The sequence below is a fragment of the Mytilus californianus genome, unplaced genomic scaffold (assembly GCF_021869535.1).
Source record: "Mytilus californianus isolate M0D057914Y unplaced genomic scaffold, xbMytCali1.0.p SCAF_6, whole genome shotgun sequence".
In the NCBI taxonomy this organism is placed as follows: Eukaryota; Metazoa; Mollusca; class Bivalvia; order Mytilida; family Mytilidae; genus Mytilus; species Mytilus californianus.
In genome coordinates, this window is record NW_026262712.1 from 101,097,731 (window position 1) to 101,118,614 (window position 20,884).

At 31.3% G+C, this 20,884-nt stretch overlaps 2 protein-coding genes across 3 annotated transcripts in view; one reads left to right on the top strand and one right to left on the bottom strand.

Moving 5' to 3' along the window:
- LOC127704251 (uncharacterized) overlaps positions 1-10,867 on the top strand; it is a 52,084-nt gene extending 41,217 nt beyond the window's left edge. The window contains exons 11-14 of one of the 2 annotated variants that reach the window (XM_052208201.1): positions 876-902; positions 3,482-3,526; positions 5,954-5,998; positions 7,231-10,867. In XM_052208201.1, the coding sequence (XP_052064161.1) occupies positions 876-902; positions 3,482-3,526; positions 5,954-5,998; positions 7,231-7,394 (281 nt within the window). In that variant the 3' untranslated portion in view covers positions 7,395-10,867. The remainder of the gene's footprint in view (positions 1-875; positions 903-3,481; positions 3,527-5,953; positions 5,999-7,230) is intronic. The other variant, XM_052208202.1, reaches the window with a different exon arrangement.
- The window catches only part of LOC127706696 (multidrug resistance-associated protein 1-like), a 193,882-nt gene that overhangs the window by 117,058 nt on the left and 55,940 nt on the right, over positions 1-20,884 (bottom strand). The gene's annotated exons all lie outside the window — the stretch shown is intronic.

Below are 20,884 nucleotides of genomic sequence, written 5' to 3' on the forward strand. Positions count from 1 at the left end.
TTGAAGGCCTTACGGTGACCTATAGTTGTTAATTTCTGTGTCATTTTGGTCGCTCGTGGAGAGTTGTTTCATTTGCAATTATACCACATCTTCTTTTTCATATGTTCAAATTGTTAGGAGGGAAAAAAAAAAGAAAATAATGCAAATCATTTGTAAGAAAATGGTGTAATTATATCTTAAGATAAAGTCTGTTTCTATAAAGACATTTTTAGTTTCGTTATTTCCAAAAATGGTTACGTAGTCTTATAAGAAGATATAGCTAAAACGATCAATAAATAACAAAAAGTTTTTCTAACCTGCCTCATCGCAAAAATATAATATAAGGTGACAATATTGTTTTTCGTTTTATTTTCTAATGTCATTTAATACAGGCTATCTCCTTATATCTTGAGTATTGAATACCACTAAAGCTGATTTATTGCATTATATTTCAAAACCGTCTTCAAAAATCTATCGATTAACACTTTTTCGTAAATTGTTTTTATTATAACAAGTATGAAAGTTATCAGGTAATTGAATAAAGAAAGATCCTCCCAAATTCTTATTGTCTATAAAAGAATATCAAATAAATATTACAGAATTTCATAGGCGTGTCAAACGAGATTGAAGATCAAAACAAATATTACAGAAAGAAAATACTTAGCACAATTTAACGACATATTCTGACTTATTCATTTACAATTGTTATTTTAAAAAAAGAACATTTACACACATACGGAAACAAAAACGACCAACCAAGATGTACAATAAAGGGGCATCTACGACATTTAGAAGTCTAGTAAATTCAATATAATTTATGGGCCAAAATAATACTTCACATAAAAGTTATTCCACTTTCACCCGGAACTCTTTGTTTCACACTGTTTGTATTTCAGATACATCAGACAGGATAGAAGATGCAGGTAAGATATATCTGTCTGTATACAAGTTTTGCATAAAATATGGATCTTTAAACAATATATTTGTTATGTTTGAAGAACGTGCTTCTTTCCAAACAAATTGGCATTCCTATGGTAATAACAGTCCTTTTCTTGACGACTCGTTCCTGTGTTAATATGAGGCAGTCTTTATACTTCTTCTTAAATAAAAAAAAGAAGCTAGTTTTATCCTTACAATTCTCGCTCTGCTATATTAATGGTGTCATTTCAATACATAGTTCATTATTCAGTGACATTTTAACAGCGGTTATGTCTGGATTATATTTCTTCAAGTTTATATGATATTCCAGTAATGACCTTGAGGCGTGGTTGCTTCTAACCAGGAATTAATGGATCTACATTCCTAGTGGTAAATTTTATGTCTTTTCTTTTTAAGTTTAAAAGTCTTCACTATGATTGTAAGTGGATTGGCCGCTATGGAATATCTGTGTCACAAATGACCATGAATATGTAGCAATTGTCATAGCCATTCTCCCGTCGTCTTTTCCTAGATTATTCCAACCCTGAAATACACTTTTACACCTAAATTCTTACGATGACCAATACGACAGTTGTCACATTCGGAGCAGGATCTGTTTAACTTAAAACGCATCTTAAGGAGGAGAATGAATTTTCAATTTTTTGCGTCTAGCAAATGATGATTTGTCAATTTTATTTACAGTTTTTAATATGAAATAAATAAATTTTATTTACAGTTTTTAATATGAAATAAATAAAATTAAGAAAGATCAAAATTTCAGTTGTGTTATTATAAAATGTAAGGGAAAGGGATAACACAAGTAAATTAATATGGCAAAAAAATACACCCCATTTTGACCAAGTGGATTGTGTTGATATTGAGTTTTCTTCGAAATATGGAATTAAAAAAAAAATTAAAGAAAATAATAGAAAATATTAACCTTAATAAAAAAAATCCATGACAATATGTTTCAAAATTACCCTATAAAAGCTGTTTGCTCTAGAAAATTAAGTATGAATTAACAGCAGTAATCAAAAAAATCAAACATACCTAATGTCCGGAGTCAGATGAATATATCATTGAACAGTAAGAAGAGATGATTTGTCACAACACCATTGTACATTATGCCTGATTAAGTGTGAATCAGGATGTTTTGCTTTATTGATTTCTTAAAGAAAAATAGAATTTTACATGCACATATCAGATAATACAACTTTAATATTTATTTTCTGGGATTTTCATTATATACTTCATATTAGACTGAAAGCCTGGAAAAATTTTACTACTTTTTCAGTGAAAATTACATGAATAACAAATACAAAAATTTAATTTATTATCAATTTTGATAAGAATGAACAAAAATATTTGGTATACTGAGTGTCCTGGAAAAAAAACAAGAAGCAAAATTTGTTTCAAGAACTAAAAACTCACCATGCTCACTAAACAAATGTATGTTAAAGTTTACATACTACATGAAATTAATTCTTGCTAGAAATTCAGTAATGCATAAATGTCGGTTAAATTAAATTACATTGTGCTGTTTCTGTAAAGAAACTGAGGATATTGTTTGTCATCTTTTCTGGATATGTAATCAAGTAAGAAAATATTAATCAAAATGTCAGCACTTTTTTAACATATATTCGATGCACAATTTATCATTCTTGTGTCAGAGTCAATGGATGTATCATTAACAGTTCTTTGGGTAAGTAAAATTCTTAAGTCGTTTATATACAATAATCTAAGTCTTCACTTAACTAAGAAAAACTGAAATAGGAAACCTTTCTCTATTACCGTTATGTATACGTTTGCTGATCTCATGTTTTCATAGGTGCAATATTTGATTTTTAATATAAACATTTCTTGAACAATGCATCCTTTTGAAACAGGCTGAAGTTTAATTAATATTGGTGTGTTATGTCCTTAACCAACTTAAATATATACACAAAAAACAAATTGGCGAGAAAAGGTTGTTTTGATGAACGGTCATGTGAAACAACAATGATTAAACAAAAATGCCCCTATCAATTTAAATGAATTTCATCATTTTCCAAAATCAAAGTTCAATCGGAATTCATTATATAAAGTTGCCCTACTGATACAACTATGTATTGTTTAAAGTCTATTTTCTGGCGCAAAAACTTTTAATCCTGGTATCTGGGATGATTGAAATGGTTGGGAATAATTAGCAATGAACAAACCAATATTACTAATACTATCATTTATTGATTAAATGGTAGCTTAACTTTTTCTCTTTCAGCAATACTGCATACTTTCTATGGATTTTAATTATTTTTGAAAAAAATAATTTATCATAAACCGCTACACATAAAGAAAATCGTATGCACTTTCTTAGTTTAAAAGGTAATATACATTCCACGTAAGTTGTGTAGACATTACAGCAACCAAATAAGTTTTTTTTTTAACGTAGGCGTTTACTAAAAAACTATTATCTTAAGTTGCTTGATGCATACAGGCCTTGCAGACTTAAAATTTGGAAGGCAATGTGTTGTCTTCATAGACCCATCAGCAGAGTATCGTATATAAAAAATTATTGATAATAATTAATTCATAGCAACTTTTTCAGAAACTTCTTCCACTTCTGACAAAAAAGACAAAACGGAAGATGCAGGTGAGACATTTTCATTTTTTATGAACTTTAACATGGCCGGTTTTTTTCAAGGTGATTTGTAAAGTCCTCGTTAGAAAGTATCCTCATTTGTTCCTACAATTTTCCTCAGAAAAAAGAAAATGTTTGCATTGAATTATTTTTGAAAGACAAATGGTTACCACAAATTGGGAATACAAAGACTAAGTTTAAATTCGTATTGTCATCAGTTATATGAGATCACAACCGTGACATTGCGGGTCCGCAACTAAATTAAAGTACCTACGCCCTATGTTTAGCCTTGATTTTTAGTATTTATAGTGTCTGATAAAGTCTTGTTGATTGTAAGTTGCACAGTTTTCTCTGCTTTTAAAATCTTTCTTTTTGGACAAGTCCTTGAAATGGTGTAATTTTAATCAACACAATTGTACTATAATGGTTATATATGAATTTGAAATCTTTGATTCGTTGTGTTTCAGCCATGCCGGCTAACAAATTGGACCTGGTTATTTCAGTAGTATAGATAAGACGCCAGTTTATATCCGGCTGTACATTCTGACGAAAGATATGTTTTATTCGACATATTTAATGATTTTTATTTCATTTTCTACATACAAACAATCTAAAGTTTTGAAATAAGAAATTGAAACACTACACATCACACATATTCTAAAAAACAATAGAAGTTATAATCTTTCTACGTATACTAATATAGGAAAATCAGAACAGTGAATTAAAATATTGCAGACATTGAATTATCTTTGATTATCTTTAAATTACCCCTTTTTGGTTTTATATTTTATATGTATTTGTTTACTGTAATTGGGTGTTTGTATGATATATCTGAGTATAGTATCACATTAAATGTACTGTTGTACTGTAACACCACTGTCCCAGATAGGTGGAGGGCTGGGATCCCGCTTACTTGTTTAAACCCACCAGACCATCTATGTATGTGACTGTAACAGGTCAGGAGTCTGTAATTCAGTGGTTGTCGTTTGCTGCTGTGTTTCATATTTGTTTTTCGTTCATTTTTTGTACATAAATAAGGCCGTGAGTTTTTTCGTTTTTCGTTCTTTTTTTTATACATTTATAAGACCGTAAGTTTTCTCGTTTGAATTGTCTTACATTTGTCATTTTGTGGCTTTTTATGGCTGACTATGCGGTTAAGGCTTTGCTCATTGTTTAAGGCAGAACGTTGACCAGTAGTTATAAATTTCTGTGTCATTATGTCTCTTTTGAAGAGTTGTCTTATTTGCAATCATACCACATCTTCCTTTTAATAATTATTATGTTTACTAGACATACTTGCATCAGGAATTAACTAGGAATTTCCAGCATGTTTTTATGAAACCCGCAGACAAATTTGAATTAGAACATTTATTAGCCGACTAAACGTTGCAAATACACTATGTATTGTTTAAAAAACCATTTTATGAATTTAAAGTTGACTCTTGATAGGAGTAATGGCTGAAAATGGCGATGTTTACTCTTTTTATGTATATGACAAAAACTATAGAAGGTAAAGAGTAACTTTATACAGCAAAATGTTCACATAGAAAGGATCTTGAAAAAGGTCAACAAAGCCGAAGTTTTCTGTCCTTTTCTGATAGTAGATATTTCCCTCAAATGATAATTATTTGCCAATTTGTTTGTATTTTGGGCATAACTGTGAGAAAAAAAATTGACAAATATCTGCAATACAAGATCAATAAAAAGAGATTTTATCCATGAATTATATTTTAATCTTTATTGAAAATTTACAAAAATCTTAAAAGAAAAAAAATAATACTTAACCAACTTAAATATACACACAAAAACAAATTAGCGAGAAAAGGTTGGTTTGATGAACGGTCATGTAAAAAACCAATGATTAAACAAAAATGCCCCTATTAATTTAAATCATTTTCATCATTTACCAAAATCAAAGTTCAATCGGAATTCATTATAAAAGTTGCCCTACTGATACAACTTTATATTGTTTGAAGTCTATTTTCTGGCGCACAAACTTTTATACCTGGCATCTGGGATGACTGAAATGGTCGGGAATAATTAGCAATGAACAAACCAATATTACTAATACTATCATTTATTGATTAAATGGTAGCTTAACTTTTTTTCTTTCAGCATACTGCATACTTTCTATTGATTTTAATTATTTTTGAAAAAAAAAATAATTTATCATAAACCGCTACACATAAAAAAATTGTATGCACTTTCTTAGTTTAAAAGGTAATATACATTCCACGTAAGTTTTGTGGACATGACAGCAACCAAATAAGTTTTTTTAACGTAGGTGTTTACTAAAAAACTATTATCTTAAGTTGCTTGATGCATACAGGCCTTGCAGACTTAAAATTTGGAAGGCAATTATTGTCTTCATAGACCCATCAGCAGAGTATCGTATATAAAAACTTATTAATAATAATTAATTCATCGCAATTTTTTCAGAAACTTCTTCCACCTCTGACAAAAAAGACAAAACGGAAGATGCAGGTGAGACATTTTTCTTTTTTGTGAACTCTAACATGGCCGGTTTTTTTCAAGGTGATTTGTAAAGTCCTCGTTAGAAAGTATCCTCATTTGTTCCTACAATTTCCCTCAGAAAAAAGAAAATGTTTGCATTGAATTATTTATGAAAGACAAATGGTTACCACAAATTGGGAATACATAGACTAAGTTTAAATTCGTATTGTCATTAGTTATATGAGATCACAACCGTGACATTGCGGGTCCGTTACCAAATTAAAGTACCTACGCCCTATTTTTAGCCTTGATTTTTAGTATTTATAGTGTCTGATAAAGTCTTGTTGATTGTAAGTTGCACAGTTTTCTCTGCTTTCAAAATCTTTCTTTTTGGACCATTCCTTGAAATGGTGTAAATTTTAATTAACACAATTGTACTATAATGGTTATATATAAAGTTGAATTCTTTGATTCGTTGTGTTTTAGCCATGCCGGCTAACAAATTGGACCTGGTTGTTTCAGTAGTATAGATAAGACGCCAGTTTATATCCGGCTGTACATTCTGACGAAAGATATGTTTTATTCGACAATTTTAATGATTTTTATTTCATTTTCTACATACAAACAATCTAAAGTTTTGAAATAAGAAATTGAAACACAACACAACACACACATTCTTGAAAACAATAGAAGTTATAATCTTTCTACGTATACTAATATAGAAAAATCAGAACTGTTACAGTGAATTAAAATATTGCAGACATTGAAATATCTTTGATTATCTTTAAATTATCCCTTTTGGTTTTATGTTTTTTATGTATTTGTTTACTGTAATGGGGTGTTTGTATGATATATCTGAGTTTTAGTATCACATTAAATGTACTGTTGTACTGTTACACCACTGTCCCAGATAGGTGGAGGGCTGGGATCCCGCTAACATGTTTAAACCCACCAGACTATCAATGTATGTGCCTGTCACAAGTCAAGGTAAGCGACACCAGCTCTTTGGAGCCACTGTTTTTTCTTTTTATCTAACTTAGAATTTAAAATATATAGTAGAATGAGCAATTGGGAAAATTAATAGCGAAACTAGCACATCCAAAATTTATCTTAATACACATGATACAAATGATGAGCTATTTGACATAATTCAGAATTTATAAAAAAAAAAAACATACCAAATAACCTACAGTTTCAGCGCATTAACACACCATTGCTCTAATTACCAATAAATTTGAAAACTGTATTTCCATTTTTTGTAGATAAATCATACAAATCCAATGAGAGCAGAATACAAGAATTGATTTTGAATGTAGAAACAAAAAGATTAGAGGTTGAAACAGCAAGATTAAACATCGAAAGACGAAAGTTAGAATTAAAAGAAAGGCAATTTGCTGAACTAGCAAGGGATTCTTCTTCGTTTTAACAATTCAATGTCAGTACAGTTTTTCATGTGACCATCTGATTTTATGTATATATGTGATTGCCTAAAGTAAAACAAACCTTGTTTAACTGAATTAAATGAATATTTAGTGATCAAACAGTAACTTTTGCAAAGAATTTCGAAGATATTTGAATTGGAGCTTACAACACACAAAACGATGACCAGGTATCGAAAAACAAAGTGACAAAAGAATCCTGTATACAGTAGTCCCTTTACCGTATCTCCATCATTGCGACAAGTTGAAAAAAAGTAGCAAGACTTGCAAACCTTGATTAATCTCTCAGTGACTCTTTTGTTTCTGAACATGAAAGTTCTGAACAGAGCATATCATCCATTGTTAAAAACCTGTTTTAAGTTATCGGATTGTGTTTGTGCTACTCTAGAAATTATAACTTTTTTCAATTTTATCTTTCCTTTCATCGCTGTAAAAGTCAAATAATCATATACTAGTACACACATTTGTATATAGATTTACACATTTAAAATTTAATCAGTGACTTTAGCCCAGGGGTTCGAGTACAAGTTGTGTTCTTCTACACTGAAATATTGTGAGGATATCTGTTTTTCTAAAATAAAGTTTTCTTTTATGTAATTTTGAAGTCCTTTTATATGAGGTTTGATATCTTGCATCATAGATCTGTATATGAAGTATTTTGTCAGTGAAATAACTTAATTTTTGATAAAATTCAATTTATGATTTTCATAGAGGCCAAAAATGTCAATATTCATATTTAGTGGACTTTCGATATGAACTATTTTGTAAATCCAAGAACTCAGATTGTACCAAATGTTGGCTACTGTGTGACAACTCCAAAGAAAATGTTCTATAGATTCTGGTTCTTCCTTGCAAAATGTTCAAAAATTACAATTTACAAAGTTTTTTTTAATGAGTAAAGCGTTTCTACCCAAATTATAATGAATAATTCTATATTGAAACCAATATACCATAGTGTTTTTTGAAACCTTGGTAAGACCAAATGGTATTTTTTCTACAACTTTATATAGGATACCTTCCCATTGTTTTCTGCTGCAAAATCTATAGGTTTAGTACCTCGGTTTAATATAGTATAAATGTCATTTGAACCCTTTTCTGACTTGAAGAAAATTTTAACATTAAAAGGCATAATATCCTTATGTTTATTTCTGTCTTTCAGTGTCGACTCCAATGGCTTGTAACGACTTTTTTACTGCAAGAATAATCCCACAAAACTGTAGAAACATGGTTTGATATTATATATCATTTTCATTTGTCAATATATTTCCATGTTCAACTAACAGGTCATTTACAGTCCGAATTGCACTGAGTATTAATGAATGTATACAGCCTCACTTACATGTACTAACCATTAAACATAATGAAGATGCATTTATTCTGAGAGATATTTAAATAAACACCTCTCACGATTTTTTTTTGATCGGATCTAAGTTTTATGTGATATTTAGTTCAGGTTTATATGCACAGCTTTTCACAAAATTTTTATGATTGCATTTGTATTAGTATGTCCAACATATAGGGCGATTAGAATATTTGTTCTGCCACGCTATTATTGTTCATGGATTAATATTTTTAAACTATCTTGTTTGTTGAAAGCTAATTCTAGATCGCTAACAATAAAGCTCTGTAACTATTTGAACAATGCATGGAAAGCTAGATCTTATATTATTGGTTAGTTATGTTATTATTGTATTGTTCTTTGTTATCAGTCTTTTGTCACATTGTGTATATATTATGTATTGCCATAGCATGTTCTATATGCTTTTGCAAATAAATATTCATTCATTCATTCATTCATTCATATCAACCTTAATCTTCGAATTCTCAACTTTGATATTGGAATTTCCTACTTAAATCCTGGAATTATCATCTTTAATCTTGTAATTGCCAACTTTAATCTTGGAATTATCAATTTTAATTTTGAATTTCGAACTTTAATCTTGGAATTGTCAACTTTAATCTTTTACTTCAAACTTTAATTTTGGAATTACTAGTATCAACTTTAATCGTGGAACTACAAGCCTCTATTTGGAAAAGGTTTACTTTCATTTTCATTAAAGAAGTTCCAAAACACGAATCAGTTTCCGAGGAGAATAGACGTGACGGAAGAAAGAATAAGAACCTTAAATACACAGAATGTAAGTCTTATAACCAAAAAGGTATGTAATTTACGGAAGCGTATTAGGACAATTTTTTTCTATTTTCTAAATTGTCGACTTTTATCTTGGAATTATCAACTGTATTCTTTGAATTTCCAACATAAGTTACTTGAATTTTCAATTTGAATCTTGGAATTATCAACTTTAATCTTTTGATTATCAACTGTAACCTTTCAATGACTGATATTTTACTTCTAGCTCATAGTTTATTGTATTTCTCAATATAAACTTAATCAACATATAATTTGCGGCAAATATTTTGGTAAAATGTAAAAGAAAAAAGGCATGTATCTAAAGTCATGTATAGCTTGACGTAGCCTAATAGGTGTAATACCACCATTGATTATCCCCTATTAGTCTTTGTTAAATTTGCACTTTTTAAAAAATTATACAGAATTTATCTTTGTTTCAAATAAAGAAATAATTGGAAGGAGTAAAGTTTTATCCTGTCCAGTACTATAGAAAAAAATTCACATAACATTTCATTGCATATAAGAAAATAACAATCACTGGAAGTTAACCAATCAAATTTCCCCCCTTATTTAACTTGTGTACAAGTTTTAGTAATTATGTAACCTCAAGTTTCCAAAATATTCTATAGAAACCGCAAACAAAAAAAAGTAATGGTGCTTTGAAATACCCAAGATATATGTTTTTGACCAAGAAATGTTTTACTGCAATAAAATGTAGGATTAATTACCTACAACTGTCAAATTCTAGGAAATATTTTTTTTCGACCTATTTTCGTATGCAACCGGATGTGACATACCATGATTTGGTGGTATTACACCTAATATTCATGAGGGATGTAACTTCCTAGTAATTGTTATACGTGGATAATGTTGATAATTCTAAGATTAAAGATGGACATTCCAAGACTAAGTTGATAATTCCAAGATTAAAGTTGACGATTTCAAAATTAAATTATATGTTTGATTATTCCAAGATAAAAGTTGATAATTCCAAGATCAAATTTTGAAAATCTAAGATTAAATTTTTAAATTCCAAGATTAAAGTTGAGTATTCCAAGATTAAAGATGATAATTCCAAGATTAAAGTTGAAAATTCCTAGATTAAAGTCGACAATAAAAAAAATAAAAAAGGATGGCCGTAATACGTTTCGGTACTACGCTAAGTTGACTCCCAAATTATATTTTCGGGAACTTATAAAGTGCATGTTTAGGATGTTCACTAAAAATCTTCAAAAGAAGAAACTGTGTATAACTAACGACGACCCCGTTAGGGTAAGGGTATCGGTTATAGTAGGTATTTGGTTTTTGAAATAAAAAAAATTAGTTAAAGTATGAATTAGTTTTGATTGATTGTTTCACGACAATCAGTGAATAATACAATGTATAAATACGATAACAATAATTATTGTACTTACTCCATGTAAACAGAAAAATATCCACAAACGACGATCCATTTTCATTGTAAACAAAACACCGATATGTACCATCATCAGAAGCTGTAATGTTATTTGTACTCAAAGAAGGTGTTTTTATGTTACATGTACCTACTGCCAAAAAAGGTTTGACCATTTCTTAACTAAATAACAGCTTTTAATGGCGGCACTGCAGTGACAATAGTGACCTTTCATTTCTACGTTATTCCCAATTTGTGCATTTACCATTGTGTCATTTGCAGTATTATTGGAATATCTGCAATTAGGTATTGATATTCAAAAGGAAAGATTGTGCATATTCAGGTACTAGAATACAATTGGAATGCAATATCAAAATAAGGAATTAAAGTATGGTTATCAATTAGACAATTATTCTTCAAAACGGCGAAATTACAAAAGATATGTTCAATGTTATTGTTGTTTTTCTGAAATTGTCTAACATATACCCCTTATTTTATTGATTTTGTATTTACATTGTGTCATAGATCATATTTATTCGTTCAGTTATATAAGGAAGCTATTAAACTAAGAGTTCCAAATGGTGAAGTTGAAATCATCCCTTCGTAAATTTTACGGACGCCATCACGAGTTGGTTGACCGTTATGGAATAACCGTTTCACAGATGATATCGGATATGTTTCTAACATCGTAACTACAATCCCTTTCCCTTTTCATGAATGTGACCTACCGAATTAGACTATTTACCGGGTTTGTAACAACATGAACAACACGACGGGTGCCAGATGTGGAGCAGGATCTGCTTACCCTTCCGGAGCACCTGAGATCACCCCACGACTTTGGTGGGGTTCGTCTTGCTCAGTCTTTAGTTTTCTGTGTTGTTTCTTGTGTACTATTATTTGTCTGTTTGTCTTTTTCATTTTTAGCCATGGGGTTGTCAGTTTATTTTCGATTTATGAGTTTGACTGTTCCTCTGGTATCTTTCGCCCCTCTTTTATTACCACTGGGTCGATGTCTCTGCTGGTGAACATTTTGTTCCCGAGGACATCATCCGCCCAGTAACAAAATTGCATGAATTTACGAAGATCTAACAGGACTCCTGGCTCGGATGTCGCCCAGTATAAAAAGGTCCGAAACAGAAGTCACCATGGCCACGGTGTCGTCTGATACGGCAGGTGTCTCCTCATCACCAGACATGACAAATATCAAAAACATGACTCATTCATATCATCATACTAGTGACAATAGCAATAATACACATACACAGCCATTTTCAGTTCTCCTTAAAGACATTTTAGATTTTGATGACTCTGAACAACATTGTCGCATTTCGAAATGTGCAGCCAAAGGCTGCAAAACTTGTGAAATTTTAATAACAGATGCTCAATTCGCTAGCAATTTAACTTAGAAGTCTTATTTTACCAGAAGTAACGATGATCTGAATTATAAATCTATAAATGTCGTCTACGGATCGATTAGAGTGTAACGTTTGGGGATTGGTATACGTCGGTGAAACGAAAGGAAGGCCATAGATCAGACATTAACCTCAATGCAAACGACATTCTTTACCAGCATTTTAATCAGCCTGATCATTCCATCGTTTCTATGACAGTTCGAATCATCGAAAAAATATACCACAGGACTAACAATCCTCATCTTGCAACGCCTCTCCGTAGACACAAAGAAGACTACTGGATTCGACGATTGGGAACTGCTACACCATATGGTTGCAATGACAAAATTTATGGTATAGGTATTCTATCTAGTCCTTCGTGTAGCTCGGTGAATGTGATGATTATTTTCAACTCTACTCCTCAACGTAGACGCAGTCATGGTCATCGTTATTATACATTACCTACTCTGCATGATGTCTCTATTAATGACTTGCTGCCATTTATACAAAAGCCGTTAGGTATTCATCACATTCGCACGAAACTTAATTCGTTACCCCTTTCATAACTTCATTCTCTGTTCAATTTATGTTTGGAAACCACTGTTACAAACCCTCATTCAAACCAATACAAAATTACAGCTATCATTTCGGATATTGCAAGTCACAGACTTTTCAAACCAGTTCGCATTGGAAAAGATGAAAAGAGAAAATATAGTTTCTTAAACTTTCCTTTGCCAACAAAGGTCTCAATGGCGTCATGTTAGGCAATATCCTTCATCATAAATTAGTTCAGTCGAAAATAACTCCTTATTTCAAAGATCAGTCAGTACCAATCATTTCTTATACCTATACCAAACCAATTGCAACTAAAATTTTCAATTACAAACACGTTTTGCAGGATCTCAATATTGACGACTTGAACTCATAACCTCCTGATTGCACTTGTGCTAGTTCCCAATTCACATATAATCTGGCTGGTCACGTTATTACCGGTAACCTTAACATTGTCAATAACACTTCCCTGCGAAATGTGTTATCCAAAGATCCGAAATATCGTGAGTCTAAATCCATCAATTGGAAATACAACTTCAAAATACTGATGGATCCAGTCGAGTATTATGCCAGGCAATGGGCTAAGCGCGAGAAGGAAGACGTAGATATTCTTTCCAAATGGATTAAGGCTGTGAGGTCGTTGATACAAATCAGAATTAAGAAAATGAATGGGTCTATTAATACCCATGCTACGTCAATCTTTAAAGACCCGAATGTTGCAAAACTCTTGTCCTACCTCCATGACAAATATGTTGTTGTCCCCGCAGATAAAGCCCCAAACAACATCGTTTTTGTGTGTAAAAACTCATTACATAGACTGCTTGAATGAATTAGGTATTCACAATTCACTTGGAAACTCAACATATATCCTCACGACACTTACTTAGTAACAAAGAGGAAATCCAAGATAATCATAGGTCTGTTCTATGTTCCTTTGGAATTTCAACCAAAGATGAAGAACTGGATCTTCCATCACTGTATTGGATAGCTAAATTACATAAGTGTCCTTACAAACAACGATATATTGCTGGGTCTTCCAAGTGCTCCACGAAACCTCTTTCTAAATTATTAAAATCTATTTTATCAGCAATCAAAGCGGGGCTTCAAAGTTATTGTGAAACTGCCTATTCTAGAGGTGGCGTGAATCAGATGTGGATACTAAAAAATTCCAAAGATCTTTTAGAGTACATACAAACTAAGACTCTTTCATCTTGCAATAGTATTAAAACATTTGACTTTTCTACACTTTACACAAGTATTCCTCATTCCAAACTAAAAGACAAATTGAAAGAGTTGGTATTGCTTTGTTTCATAAAAAAAGAATGGCCACCGTAGATACAAGTATCTTGTCTCAGGGAGGGATAAATGCTACTTTGTAAAGGATCACACTGATTCAAACAAACAATTCTCTGAAACTGACATTATCAAGATGCTTGATTTCTTAATTGACAACATATTTGTTACGTTTGGAGGACGTGTTTTTCAACAGACTGTCGGCATTCCAATGGGAACCAATTTTGCACCCCTTCTTGCCGACTTGTTTCTTTATAATAATGAGACTGACTTCATACAGGAACTTCTTAGGATGAAAAATAATAAGTTAGCAATATCCTTTAACTTTACTTTCCGCTATATAGATGATGTTCTCTCACTAAATAATTCAAAATTTGGTGACTATGTTGAACGCATCTATCCCATCGAACTAGAGATAAAGGATACAACAGATACAGTTAAGTCTGCCTCATATCTTGACTTACATCTAGAAATTGACAATGAGGGTCGATTGAAAACAAAACTTTACGACAAACAAGATGAGTTCAGCTTCCCAATTGTGAACATTCCATTTCTATGTAGCAACATTCCAGCAGCGCCTGCATACGAAGTATATATCTCCAAATTCATACAATACTCCCGCGCTTGTATTTCCTATCATGATTTCCTTGATAAAGGTTTGCTGCTCACAAGGAAGCAATTAAACCAAGAGTTCCAAATTGTGAAGTTGAAATCATCCCTTCGTAAATTTTACGGACGCCATCACGAGTTGGTTGACCGTTATTGAATAACCGTTTCACAGATGATATCAGATATGTTTCTTTCGTCGTAATTACAATCCCCTTCCCTTTTCATGAATGTGACCTACCGAATTAGACTATTTATCGGGTTTGTAATAACATGAACAACACGACGGGTGCCACATGTGGAGGAGGATCTGCTTACCCTTCCAGAGCACCTGAGTTCACCCCAAGTTTTTGGTGGGGTTCGCGTTGCTCAGTCTTTAGTTTTCTATGTTGTTTCTTGTGTACTATTTGTCTGTTTGTCTTTTTCATTTTTAGCCATGGCTTTGTCAGTTTAATTTTCGATTTATGAGTTTGACTGTTCCTCTGGTATCTTTCGCTCTTCTTTTATGTACACTTAAGTTAATATGTCTTTTGATTGAGTTAAGCCTTTTCAATTGATATTTTATAGTGACTGTGTGTCTTCCTTTGTTGTGACTTTACATTATTGTTTCAGATAAGAGTGAAGGTTGGTACCTATTCAAACGTGTAAACCCGCTGTATTTGTTTACACCTATCCTTAGTCAGGAATCTGATGATCAGTAGTTCTCGTTTCTCCATTTTATTTAGATCAGACCGTTGGTTTTCCTGTTTTAATGGTTTTCAGTAGTCATTTTTGGGGCCCTTCTGCTGTGGTTTAATGTCGCTACTAACTTTAACGAGTTGTTTTATATGTATTTCCTTCTTACTAATTAAAAGATTTGCTTTCGGTCCCGAGATCAGTATCAATTTTACTTTGTATAAAAAAGAGACAAGTACAAATATTTCTATTTTTATTTTATTTTTAATTAGTAATCTATTGAATAATGACTTATTGAACGCATGACTACCTACATTCAGTTATAAAAACATTGATATTATAAGAAAAAAGGAAGAGAACAATATTCATACACTCATTCATTCTAAATTCAAATATAGATATGAAAACAAGGAGATGTGGTTTGATTTCCAATGAAACACCTTTCCACCAAATTTCAAATGAAGTGAATGTTAGCAATTATAGGTTATCATATGGCATATAAAAATGAGAAAAACACATACCGTTAAGTCAGCTTTAAAAGGCCTCGATATAAAAAAATATGAAATAATTCACTTGAGAACACCAACGCCCAATTAACGAAAAACAAATATGACTGACAAAAACCAACGATTCTTGAAAAATTTTATATGGATAAGAACTATTATTTGAAATTAGAAACAAAAAATTGATTAAGAAATTTTAAGAACATCTTTGCGATATATTACTTCATATCATCATATCTTTAATGGCGGAATGATTACATACAGGACTACATTATGTCAGAAAGCACGACTGCAAAGTTTTTAAGGCTAACACATTTTCCGGTTACAACAATTAATCTCTTCTTATATAACCAATTAAATGTTAAAAATTCTATAGGAAAAAAATTATAAATTTCCATACGCTATTTAATTGAATAGATATACAGTATTACATTGAACGACCACAAAAGAATATCCTCAGTGCTCTGCCGGTTTTCTTCGTATAGGGCGAGTAACCCCTGATAAAAACAGATAAAGTGTCGCCCTTTTTATTTAACAGATTTAAAATCTTAACATGACTGAACACGATTTTACAGCTACTAAACAGATTTGTTACCTTCGGTCTTATTTGAAGGCTAGAACAATCTGTCTTGTTTATCTTGACACGACTGATCTGACTGAACACGATATATCGGAACAGAGTCTGAAAGTCTGAACAGGTCTTAACGTTTTTTTTTTCCCAGCGGTAAATTGAGTCGATTAACACTTGATCAGACCAAAATGACCGTTTCAAACTGAAATCTTGCTACTAGTAATTACCTTAAAGAAATCACTGCATATACTGTAACTTTTCTTTTACAGTACATGCTTTCCCATACCTCTGTTTCAATTTTTCAAGAATTTGAAAACAAGACTTTAATTATTGTCAGCTTAACCTATGTGCATGTTTTCTAACATAAAATGTCTAGAACCTGTTTGAAACTATTCTGATAACAAATTGAAAACAATTCAGAATAATATTAATGTTAAGTTTACTAGTTAATCATTCCAATATTCAAGATTATATAAAGTATCAAATCCTGCCTCTGTCTCCAGTCCACATCTTACTGTATGCCTATGAACCAATAAAAGTTCACAATGTCTGCCTCAAATAGTTAAATTAATAATGGTGATACAACAATATCCACTCTAACCATATATTTCACATAATTTTACTAATATATGAACTGGAAGTGTTTAAACAAAGCCATATTTGCAAAAGTTGTATGTTAAAAGTTACCAGTCTAATTTATGAATTCACTTAAGGTTTTATAGAACTGACTTCTAACATCTGTTTTTAGATAACTTCTAATTTTCTATACAAGATACCTTGATAGTAACAAAATAATAGTATTTACAGGTTTATTATCTGTTTGAGGACCCAGGGGTTAGGCATTTTTCTTTGTTTTTTTTTTTTTTTTTACCTGTTTCCGTGAATATTAAATACTTAGTACAGGATAGAACACACTTTTGTTAGTTTTATTGTGGTATTTTGGGGTTATCGACGGGACAAAAACACCACAACAACATCAAGGATCTGTGAGTTTCTATGACCGCGAAAAGTTAATATAAGCACTTCTAACCAACTTAAATTACATAATGCATACATTATGAATTTACTGTGCATGCAGGGCTTCAAGTAAACTATGCATACTGTAAACTGTGAATTTATGTTGAGTCATCATAGTTAATTAGGATTTTCTCAATCTTCATGAAATATTTATAAAACCTTATTATTGAGTTAGTTTCATTAAAATCTCTGAGGATAAACCAGATTTGGTGAAAATTTACATGTTCTCTATTTTCACCCAATGTAGTCAATGTCTCGATATCATAATGTTATTGAAGAGGTATTATTAGATTCTTCACTAAATATATGTATACTTCCAATGTTTTGAACATGCTTTTAATGTGGGGGCCTTTTGAAAATCGTTCCTTTCTTTGTCGCGCGAAAAAAAGTTGCCAACGGCTCTAGGTTCTAGCTGTCTTTTTATACGAATTGATTTATTTTCAATTAGTCTATATTTCACATGAATATAAATTAAGTTACTCAGAAAGATATTTTGCGAATAAATTTGCCGGGACTGCTGACTCTTACCGAGAACACGAACCCACCATCGGTTTTTCGTGGGGATCGTATTGCTTAATGCTTTGTTTTTCTGTGTTGTGGACGTATGTCTTTTAACCCCAGGTTAATATGCCATCTGTATGTACAATGTTGTCATATGCTAACAAGTTTTGCAAAAAAGCGTTGTTCTCCTTAAAGAGAAATATAAGGATTTTTACTAACAATTATGTTATTTCCTACTACAAAAACAAAATGCATTCATATAATAGGTTGAAGCATTGATTATATAAAATCCTGAACATTTTAACAAGGCTCGTGGTATATACCAATACATTATAAAAGTGATCAGTTGAAGATACTGAATTTTCAACAGTAAACAATTACCTTCGGCCAGAAATTTGCAATCATTGCACATTCTGATATATCTACTAAATCTCGTCAAATCGACCAAAGCAGATCTTACCCCCAACCTAGGTGATAATTCACTAGATTCAGCAATGAAGTGGTTGTCGTTGGTTGCTGTCTGTCATAAATCAGGCCGTAGGTTTATTCGTTTGATTTTTTTTCAAATTTTCTCATGTTTGGGTCTTTTATAGCTGACTTTAAGGTATTGGTCTTGCTCTTTTTCAAGATTATATGGTGACTTATAAGACACATCATTTAGACAAACATTCAAATTTATAAATAAGGACAAGAGCATGTCAAAAATAGTTGAAGCCATGTACTAAAACAAATGAAAACTAAATTCGTACAGACATGCACAAAAACTTACATATTTCATATTTATTTTATACAAACCTATGTTAACATCACAATTCTCGACTGCTTCTATCCACACATTCACGTATCTGACTTTGAATTCGCCACCAATTCATTCTTAATTTTGAACTTTGATATATCAATATTAGCATAATTTTTATAGGTCAAGTCAGGTCTTTAAAGTTGTATATCATAAATCAAGCAAATTTGTCAGAAAACCACGACTACCGTAAATGTCCGAAAATGATATTGGTGCTCAGTGATACGGTTCACTAAACAATGTGAAGATATCAAGGACTTGTTGTTCAACTCGTCAGCTTTATATTATTTTAACGAGGTATTAACATTGAATGGCATTTTTGATATGTACAATGCTGAAATTGTGTTGTTTGACTTATTCAAATTATTGTAATAGTAAATCACTGTATTCATTTCTAATCATATATATGATTATTTTTTGGTATTTAAAGACATTTTATACGAGTTTCTTGTAATTCTAATGTTATCGAAATTATTGAACAATGCATGCATATATACTAAACTTACTCCTGTTTTTACATTTATATATTTATTATGAATCTATAATGTATAATCGACAAATAACATTTCATTCAGTGATTGATGATCGCAAGCAAACTGACTTTCGAGTTTGTTGCCGAAGTTTACTGGATCGTAACATCAAAACACATCACGTGCAAATCATGACAAGTTTAAATGATTTTTTGTATTAAATGTGTTCTATGAGAATCAGTTATTACTGTTTACCTTTTAGTGCACGTTCCCTGAGTTTGTCACATATAAAATGTTCTTTTTGAATTAGGAAACAAATTAATATAAGTTGTTTTTTTCCGGATCCTATTAATCATTCAGTCGTATTAATATGTTAATTCTAAATTTTGTATATCATTTAATTTGAATCTGATTAATAAAATATGTTTACCCTAATGATAATTAAAATGTATAAGTAGATAATGCCTGCATAGTTTTATTAAACGTTCTCATAACTACAGGACTACCGGAAATGTTCAAATAAGGATATTGGTGTTCAGTGATTCGGTTCACTAGACATTGTGAAGATATCTGAGGGCTGATGTTCAACTAGTCTTTAACTAGTTCAACTAGTCTGGTAAACTTCGTAAAAAAACTCAAAATGTTATTAGCTTGCGATCAAATATCACTGTATGAAGTCGGTAAATGGACAGAAAGTCACAGGACAAAACGTCACAGGATAGAAAATCACAAATTTGATAGGATCAAAGACATAGATCAAAATTAATTTGGATGTATTTGTTTGAACATATAAGAAGAAGTTCTTGGCACGAATTTCTTTTTCATCAAATATATTCATTTTATAGTTTAGGATAGTGTTCATAAGCCTTGATAATGAAGACTTATACATTTTTGTCGATAATACGTTATGTCAAAAAACGTCTCGTCCTTTTTCTAAAAAAAGTTCAAAGGAAGATACCAAGACCTTGTTGATAAATATTCCGTATCAACTTCTAAAACTATACATGGTGGTCTTGAAGTATAGATTATATGTACTGACGTTGTTTAGCATCTTAATTACGTGTTAAAGTGTTCTTTCATTTACCGTTGGCCTTGGTAAAAATTACATCTCTGGGGTTGAAAATCATTGTCTCAACCTTATCAAAAGTCAATAATTGTTTAGTCCATTTTTGATAATATCTTTTTGGCGTGACTCGGTACTTATACATCCTGCCATTGTGTTATAATTCTATGGTCATTTTTAAGTAATCTTGTCTTTTATTTTTTTTCTTACGTGCTTTGTCTATATGGCATTTTGTTTTTCTATGTTGACATATTTGTTTGTTTATATAGTGAATAAGATTATAACAAAATGTATTCTGATGTATCTATATATTTGACATTTTTGCCTATAATGTCTGTTTGTTTTGTTCACACATTGTTGTCAATATAATGAAATTTTATGCGACTGTCATACAAGTGAGAGGTTAAGCTAGCTATTTAATCAGGTTTAATCCACCAATTTCTACATAAGGTCAAGTCGGGAATATGACAGTTGGTTTCCATTTGTTTGGTGTGTTTAAGCGTTTGATTTTGCCA